The sequence below is a fragment of the Eptesicus fuscus genome, chromosome 23 (assembly GCF_027574615.1).
Source record: "Eptesicus fuscus isolate TK198812 chromosome 23, DD_ASM_mEF_20220401, whole genome shotgun sequence".
Lineage (NCBI taxonomy): Eukaryota > Metazoa > Chordata > Mammalia > Chiroptera > Vespertilionidae > Eptesicus > Eptesicus fuscus.
This window is the reverse complement of record NC_072495.1, coordinates 13,713,801-13,722,053: the sequence shown is the minus strand read 5'-3', so window position 1 is coordinate 13,722,053 and position 8,253 is coordinate 13,713,801. Positions and strand designations below refer to the sequence as shown.

Genomic DNA, 8,253 nt, shown 5'->3' with positions numbered 1-8,253 from the left:
AACAACAAAAAGTTAGAGCCAGACAAATCCAAGACAGAGGTGAACTGACCAGAGAAAGACCTCAAACCCCTTTATAGGCTCGTGTTGATGTGTCAGAATTTTAAAGGAAACACCTGGACAGCTGATGTGTATTAAGCGAGCCCTCCCCTAAAATTCCCGCCTGCAGAAAGCAGGTAAGAAGCTCAGGAACAAGGGTGCCTGCACTGCACACCCCAGCCAAGCCCCCCTTTCCTCAGGCTTGTGTACTTTCACTTTCTTTCTCCTAAGCCCCGAGGGCCCTCCTCTTGCCTAACTTTTTAGTGAGCTCAAAGCAGCCCAGCCTAGGCTCCCTGCTGTCAGTGATCTTGCTGCTTCTATCTTAAGCCCTTCTTTTGTGTCACTGTCCCAAACTTTTGGGACACACTCTCAAAATCACCTGGACTTGCTGTATATTGAACTCTTTCCTGCCTGAAGTCAAGAACCCACACATTCCTGCCCTGCGGGAGTGGTTCAGTGGTTGAGGGGGTCACTGTTGGATTACCTGTCAGGGCACATGCCCAGGTTTCTGGCTCAGTCCCCAGTAGGGGGCGTGCAGGAGGCAGGCCATCAATTCTCTCTCATCATTGATGTTTCTATCCCTCTCCCTTACTCTCTGAAATAAATAAAATATATATACATATATATTTTAAAAGAACCCACCCATTCCAGACCGGGCAGACCCACCTCAGTCCACTCCCTTTCCCATTCCCATGACAATGCTAGTTCTCCAAGACAGGAATCTCCCGCCTCCTGCCCGCGAGAGCACAGCAGAATATTCAGCAGTCTGAATTTTTGGGGTAGATTTTTATAGTTTATAAAAAGTGTAATTGGGGATTCCTAATAATTTATTTTCAAGGTTGGAATGTGGCATTGAACTAGGGCTCCTTCTCCATGCTGACCCTGTGGGTGGAGGCGGACAAGGGGCGGGGATGCCAGCCTGATGCCAGGCCGCCAGATTGAGGCAGCAGGACCCCCCGGCCGCCCCAGCAGACGCATGCGCAGGACAAGCCCTCGCACCACGCAGCCCCTTTAGGCGGTGAGCGTGGAGAGGCAGCCAGAGGGAGAGGCTGGGGACGGAGCTTGGGTCAGTGCCGACACCCTGCGGGCTGGGCGGGCATCTTGGAAACCCGGGATTTCAATGCTGCGGAGTTGAGCCCCCCAGGTTGCGTGGGCGGGGCGGCAGGGAAAAGGGCCGGGACGACGCGAGACGCGCCCAGGAGCCTCCGCGGAGGGGCGGGGCGAACCTCGTTCCGGCTGACGCGCAAAGCTGGCCGCGCGGTGCCCTGAACTGTCGTAAAAGGGGGCGGGACGCACGGCGCTCGGGACTGGCTTACGGCGGGGAGCGTCCCTCCGGTCCGCGGCTGGCGGGGTGCGGGGGCCATGGAGCGCTACGCGGGCGCCTTGGAGGAGGCGGTGGACGGGGCTCGGCAGCAGGAGCGGCACTACCAGCTGCTGTCGGCGCTGCAGAGCCTGGTCAAGGAGCTGCCCAGGTGCGGGCCGCGGGGCGGGCGGCCGCGGCGGGTCCCGGTCCTGCCCGCGCTCACCACGCCCCTCTGCCCGCAGCTCTTTCCAGCAGCGCCTGTCCTACACCACGCTCAGCGACCTGGCCCTGGCGCTCCTCGACGGCACCGTGTTCGAGATCGTGCAGGGGCTGCTGGAGATCCAGCACCTCACCGAGAAGAGCCTCTACAACCAACGCCTGCGGCTGCAGAACGAGCACCGAGGTGAGGTGCGTGCGGGCGGCGGGCCGAGGCGCGCTCCTCCTCCAGGAAGGGAGGTCAGCTGCCCTGGGAGCTCCGGGTCTCTGCGGGCCGAGCCCTTCCCTGGGTGTTGCTCGGTAGAAGTTTCTAATATTGAGCAGGTCAAGGGCGGAGTCTTTGCTAGCGTTTTTTGTTGGTTTTTTTTTTTTTGGTTAATTTTTGTTTTGTTTTTGTTTTGGTGGCAAATGGGTCAATCCAGGTTTGTGGCTGGACAAGTATTAACGGTGAGACCTTGCCCTGTGCATAGCAGAATGTTGGCTGCTCTCCACCGGATGGCAGGGGCTCCCTCCCTCCGCCATGACAACCCAAAATGTCTCAGACATTCTTGGGGGTCAGCTTGAGCCCAGGATTGAGAACCCGTGCTCTAGAACAGTGACTCTCCTATGTAGCCATAGAGGCTAGCCTCCTGAGAAATCCATCACTCGGGTGCCTTCTGACCTTCAGTCCAGGGTCACATGACCTAGCTTGTCTCAAATTGGCGCTTTATAAGGATTCGGCGTCCGTTCATGCATTGCAATTGGTTTCTTTGGTCTCGGCTTCTGGAAGTCCTCGGCATTTATTGTGGCATTGACCTTTTGAGAACCCCAAGGCATCCTACCTGCAGAATGCCCCCCACTCTGGGCCTGTCAGACGGCTTCTTCCGGCTGTCACTTAACCCATTTCTCCCCGCTCCGTGTTTCCTGTAAAGTGGGCGGCGGGTAGAGCCTGATGGTATGCAGGTTACATGTGGCAGAAATTCCTCTGGTGACACAGGTCCCTTCCCTGTGGAGACAGGCGACATAACATCTGCCCAAGAATTCGTGTGTTTCTGTGATGGTTTTGTCAAATCCTTTTTATGCATCTGTTGAGATGATCGGTAGCTTCTTGGTTACTATGGTGAGTTACATTGTTGTTGTTGTTTTAATTCCTGGGATAAACTGTATTCCTGGAGTAGATCCTACTTGATCATGTTGTATTGTCCTTTTGGTCTACGTTGGATTGGATGTGCTAAAATCCCAAAGATTTTTGTCTTTGTGTTCACGATGGACATCACTCTGGAGTTTTCTTGTGATGTCTGGTTTGGGTGTCAGGGTGATACTGGCTTCATAGGGTGAGTTGGGAAGTGTTCTCTTCAGTTTTCCAGAAGAGTTTGAGTAGGATCAGTATTACTTCATCCCTGTTCGGGTGGTTATCTTTGTAAACATTTTAATCTACCTATATAATCTATATAGAAGGCTAATATGCTAAGTGTCCTTCCCTCCGTCCGGGTAATGACATCAAGTAGCAACACCTGGCTTCCTCTCCCTAGCGACTAGCCTCCTTGCAGTTTCTTCAGCCCAGGAACTCGACTTGCTTTATAGCCAGGTGCAAACACTTCACACTGTAAGCAACTGTCTGTGAAGCATTTCCCGTGCCTCATCTCATTTGATCCTCACAGAAGTCCTGGAGTAGGTAGATAGGGAGACTCGGTGGAATCCTGTTTTCTTTTCATTAGCCGTAAAACGGAGATTTAGAAACTTGACCTGACTGAAAAGAAGAAATGGTGGACCTTGAAAATGACTTCAGGTTTTCTCACTGCACAGAATATAGTCAAACACTATTTTACCCTTTGTTCTCCCTGTGTGAGCTACAATAATAATCTGCTTCGTGTTGATATTTACTGCTGTGTTGCTGACAATCACCTGAAAGAGAAGTTGGGGTGCTTCACTGGGCTGGAAGAAGTTTAGCTAAATCAGAAAGCAGGTCTAACTAAGCAAGTTTGTTCTATAAAAGGCTAAGTTGACTCTCGCCAGTCGCACGTGTGTGTTTCCATCTGTCCTTGTCGATCGTGAATTTGATTGACACTTCTATTATAGAGAAAGGGTGAATAGCGATAATAAAATATTTCTTCTAATTAATTTTAATGTGCATGAATCCATGCACCGGGCCACTAGTTGAAGTATAAGATGCATATGCTCACAAACCCAAAATACATAGCTCATCATTCTTTTTCATGCTTGAATCGTGCCACATTTGGCCAGTGGGAGAACGCCAGCCTGGCTCCTGAGTCTTTTTCGACAAGTCCCATCATTCTTTGAGCACTTCCTTGCTTTCTGGTAGAGGCAGGTGTTCAGGCTCCTCTTCCCCTGCCTCAGCCCCTCTTCTAGTCAGACCACCTGCAGCTTCTCCACACTAACCAACCTCCCATGAGGACGGACACCTTTGTAACCACCTCCCATGAGGACGGACACCTTTGGCCCGTGGTCAGCAAACTGCGGCTCTCAAGCCACATGCATCTCTTCCACAAAATACCACGGCCTGGGCAAGTCTGTTTTGAAGAAGCGGCGTTAGAAGAAGTTTAAGTTTAAAAAATTTGGCTCTCAGAAGAAATTTCATTCGTTGTGCTGTTGCTATTTGGCTCTGTTGACTAAAGAGTTTGCCGACCACTGCCTTTGGCCGTGTAAAGCTTTCACTCCTGCCTCCGATGGAGTCTCTGCCAGGTGCTTCAGCAGTGGTGGCTCAGGCTTGCTGTCAGTTAGTAGCACGTGCTGTTGTTTTGGTAATCTTTATCTCCACCGAGGTTAGTGATTTGGGGAGCAGATAAAGCACTCAGAATAATAATATTTTAAAAAAGGAACCTGCCATTTCTTCATGGAATGGTTTTGTTTGTTTTCTTTTGATCTTTGTTGTTGAAAGTATTACATCTGTCCTCCTTTTCCCCCATTAGCCTCTTCCAGCCCGCCACCCCCCCCCCCCCGCAGGTTGTTTTGTTTTTTTAATAAATTGTACTTCATCCTATTTACTCATTTACTAAAAGCATAGAATGTTTCATGAACTTGCATGTCATCCTTGATCAAGGGCCGTGCTCATCTTCTCTGTGTCGTTCCAGTTCAGTCTGTGCTGCGGGAGTGAGCCCGCGGCTGGGTTCCACCTGGTGGGAAGTGTTTGCTACCCTCTAGACCCTTTGCTGCTCGTCCTTCAGAACTTCTGGGCAGGTTCTGGTGCTGCTGGCAGTGGGCCAGCGCCCTGTGGCTTTCTGCTTCTCCCTTCCTCTGAGCAGGTGGTGACTGGCTGTGGTCGCTTTGCTTGGTCATTACTGAGGCCCTGCCCCTGCTCCCCTGCAGCAGGCGCCGCTCTCCTCTGATCTCTGGCTGCTCACCCAGTGCCGTGGTCGGCAAACTGCGGCTCTCGAGCCACATGCGGCTCTTTGGCCCCTTGAGTGTGGCTCTTCCACAAAATACCACGGCCTGGGCGAGTCTATTTTGAAGAAGTGGCGTTAGAAGAAGTTTAAGTTTAAAAAAATTTGACTCTCAAAAGAAATTTCAATCGTCGTACTGTTGATATTTGGCTCTGTTGACTAATGAGTTTGCCGACCACTGACCCAGTGGAATCTGGGAGTTGACCTGGGGTTGGCAGCAACGTTTAATAAACAGCGTGAAGGAGACATTTCCCCGTGTGTATGTATTTCCTCACCCCCTGCCTCCATGTGGCGTACACATCAACTAGGGATCGTTTTTTCTTGAGCCTCTGCCTTGAGGGTGGCTCTTGGTTTCAGACTCCTTTAATGTGAGAGATGCCAGAGTCGAGGTGTGTACCGGATGCCAGGAAACAGAAGGCTGTGGGCACAGCAGGTACCAAACTGCTGGCAGGAGAACCTCGGGGGCCCTCCTGAAAGAGCTGTAATGTGAGGTTCTGCCTGGGACCGGGTTGGGCTTGTGTTTCCTTATGACCAGGGGACCCCCCCCCCCCCCCGCCTTCATGGGAAGCGACAGCCACTTGACACCTGCTGGTCTAAGATGTGGGCTGTGTGGTGTCATATACTCTGTTTTGTGATTGGCTTCTTTGCATCCCATACCTTTCTCCTCTGTCCAGTCCTGTTCGACTCCATGCTGATCTTCTCTGTTATCGTTCCAATTTTAGTATTTGTGCTGCTGAAACGAGCTCAAGGCGTGGTTCCCTTTAGTGAGGAGTTTTTGATGCTCTCTAGAAGCTTTGCTATGTATGTGTCCTTCAGAACATTTGGGCAGAGGCCACACCTTGCTCAGGCACAGGGACCCCTCTCCTCATCCTCCTTCTCCAGGCCTTGGCCTGGGTGGTCTCCTGGACATCAGTGGGTCACACCCAGGACTGCTGGCCGGTGGCCATCTGAGCCCAGAAGCCTCCAGACCAAAGTCTCCCACCCACATGGTCTTGAGTCCAGGCTCCAGCCCCGAACCCACCCCACGCCAGCCTGCCCTGCCTCACCCTCTAGTGCACGACACCTTCCCGAGTCCCCTGGAGCCTCCCTGCTGGAGCAAGGCCCTGCCCTGGGGGAGGGTAGGACTGAGTGGACCGGGCTGCTCGGCGTCCCCTGGACCTCCCCCCCCCCGCCACCCAGCTTCTTGTACAGGGCTTCGGGCGGGACGAGTGATCAGTTGGGGCCTCACGTCTACGCCTTTGGCCTGGCTGCCCTGGGCCTCAGCTTGGTGCTGCGGTAGGGCAGGCCCTGAGGTGGGAGGTGTTCCCCGGCCCCTCCATCTCGCCCCTGCCGCCTCCTGATGGACTCTCTGGCCTTGTCCCCTCCCAGTGCTCAGGCAGACACTGCGGCAGAAGCACCAGGAAGCCCAGCAGGCCTGCCGGCCCCACAACTTGCCCGTGCTCCAGGCAGCTCAGCAGCGTGAGCAGGAGGTACGGGTGCAGGCAGGGTGGGCGCCGCCTGGGCTGTGCTGACAGGGCGTGGTGGGGAGGCCCAGGGGGACTCGGGAGCTGCTGGCTGTCCCGGGCCCCAGCCTGGGGTGGGCTGCTGAAGGCGTGGAGAGTTCTCACATGTGGCTTTTCACCATGGGGTGTTGGAGTGCCAGGACCAGGTAGAGTGTGCGGTCCCCTCCACCTGCTCCCCAAGACCGCAGCTCTGGTGGGGTGGGCCAGTGCAGGGCAGGAGCTGAGTAGGGGCCGTTGTGCTCATGGCCTTGGAGGTGCAAGGGCAATGGTGGGGTGGCGGGGAGTCAGCAGGGGCCCATCCTGCTCCCTGGTTACTCAGGGACACCCAGAAAACCTGCATGTGGCCAAGCAGCCATGGATGATGGGGGTGCACGCAGAGACAGGTGTGGGGTTCCCAGGCAGTCTCAAGGCCGGGGGTGCAGGGAGGAGGCGCCGAGCTGGAGTCTCAGGCAGCCCCGTGGGGAAGTAATGTACACAGGGGCCCAGAGACAGTGGCCGACTTGACAGAAGCGGAGGTGGAACGGCGTCTGCCCGTTCACGGGGGCCCTGAGCAGTCAGCACTGGGTGAGGCCTGGCACAGCAGCGGGAGGACACCTGACGGGAGGGCAGCCGAGCCCTCTGGAGGGTCCGGTGTGGCCAGGAAGGGAGTGACCTGGGCGCAGTCAGGGTGCCCTCAGTGGTCCCGGAGCCCGAGCTTCTAGAAGGATGGCAGTGGCGGGCCAGGACCCTGTGTGCGAGGTATTGGTGGGTGGAGGCTGGATCCCTGAGCTGCCCTCACGGTGGCAGGCGATGGAGCACCGGATCCGTGAGGAGCAGCGGGCCATGGACCAGAAGATCATCCTGGAGCTGGACCGGAAGGTGGCGGACCAGCAGAGCACGCTGGAGAAGGCGGGGGTCGCCGGCTTCTACGTGACCACCAACCCGCAGGTCAGTGTCCTGGGCCTGCCCTGGCACAGCCCAGGGACGCTAATCCCCGGAAGCCAGGTTCCATCTGGGGTTTTAGGGCTGGTTGCCCAGGCGGTGGCAGGGCAAGAATAGGGGTGGGGAGGCCTGGGGTGTGTGCAGGAAGGGGAAATGGGAGGAGTTCGGCTCCAGGAAGGGTTTCTGTGCTGGTCCCACCGCCTCTGCTCACCGTCCCCAGCGCCCCTCCTCTGCACACATCTGTGCGCACCAAGCCTCTGGCAGCTGTGGCCAGCTCACTGCCTGGCACACGCTAGGCCCTGAGGTCGGCTCCTGGGCCCTTGGGGACGGGGCTTCTACCTGGGCCTTTCCTGGGGCAAAGGGGCCGCGGTGTCCTTCTGGCCTCACAGTGGCCCCTCTGTACCCCAGGAGCTGACACTACAGATGAACCTGCTGGAGCTCATCCGGAAGCTGCAGCAGAGGGGCTGCCCGGCGGGGAAGGCAGCCCTGTGAGCAGGTGGGGTCCCTGCCAGTTACCCACTGCCCCCACAATAGCAGGAAGCTGACGTCTGGCCACCACCTGCCGAGGCGCCTGCAGGAAGGGTCACCTCTGAGGAGAGGCAGGGTGGACCCTGGCTGTGTCTGCCACCCACCTTTGTCGGCAGGGGGGGTGGGGGGGGGGGGGTGTTACGTCTAAAGCTAGAGCAGTGTGGTAAAGGGGAGCAGGCCAGCCTACTGACTGGCTGCACCAGAGCTGGGCAGAGGGTAGGGCTAGAGGACCTGGCACCAAGCACATCTCGACCTCTGCCAAGCCCCAGGCTTTGTGCTTCTTTCTGGTCTCGGCCCCTCTCTTGGTAGGTACAGCCCCCAAGTAGGAGAGGCTCCGTGGCCCAAAGCTTGTGTGAGCCGGAGAAAT

General features: G+C 56.0%; 1 protein-coding gene and 1 non-coding gene across 3 annotated transcripts; one reads left to right on the top strand and one right to left on the bottom strand.

Moving 5' to 3' along the window:
• The first annotated feature begins 1,332 nt into the window (after positions 1 to 1,332).
• On the top strand, positions 1,333 to 8,016 carry LOC103286958 (DiGeorge syndrome critical region gene 6 like). Of its 2 annotated transcripts, none has more exons than XM_054712484.1 (5): positions 1,333 to 1,508; positions 1,582 to 1,747; positions 6,304 to 6,404; positions 7,224 to 7,364; positions 7,767 to 7,853. In XM_054712484.1, exons 1-4 carry the CDS (start codon positions 1,399 to 1,401, stop codon positions 7,348 to 7,350), a joined length of 504 nt encoding a protein of 167 aa, XP_054568459.1. In that variant the 5' UTR covers positions 1,333 to 1,398; the 3' UTR covers positions 7,351 to 7,364; positions 7,767 to 7,853. The 2 variants fall into 2 exon arrangements, with proteins under 2 accessions (XP_054568459.1, XP_008140810.1); XM_008142588.3 differs by having other exon boundaries at positions 1,335 to 1,508; positions 1,582 to 1,742; positions 7,767 to 8,016.
• On the bottom strand, positions 4,550 to 4,651 carry LOC114231961 (U6 spliceosomal RNA). The gene has a single exon (XR_003617996.2). It is a non-coding gene; the product is annotated as a U6 spliceosomal RNA (small nuclear RNA).
• Positions 8,017 to 8,253: the final 237 nt, after the last annotated feature.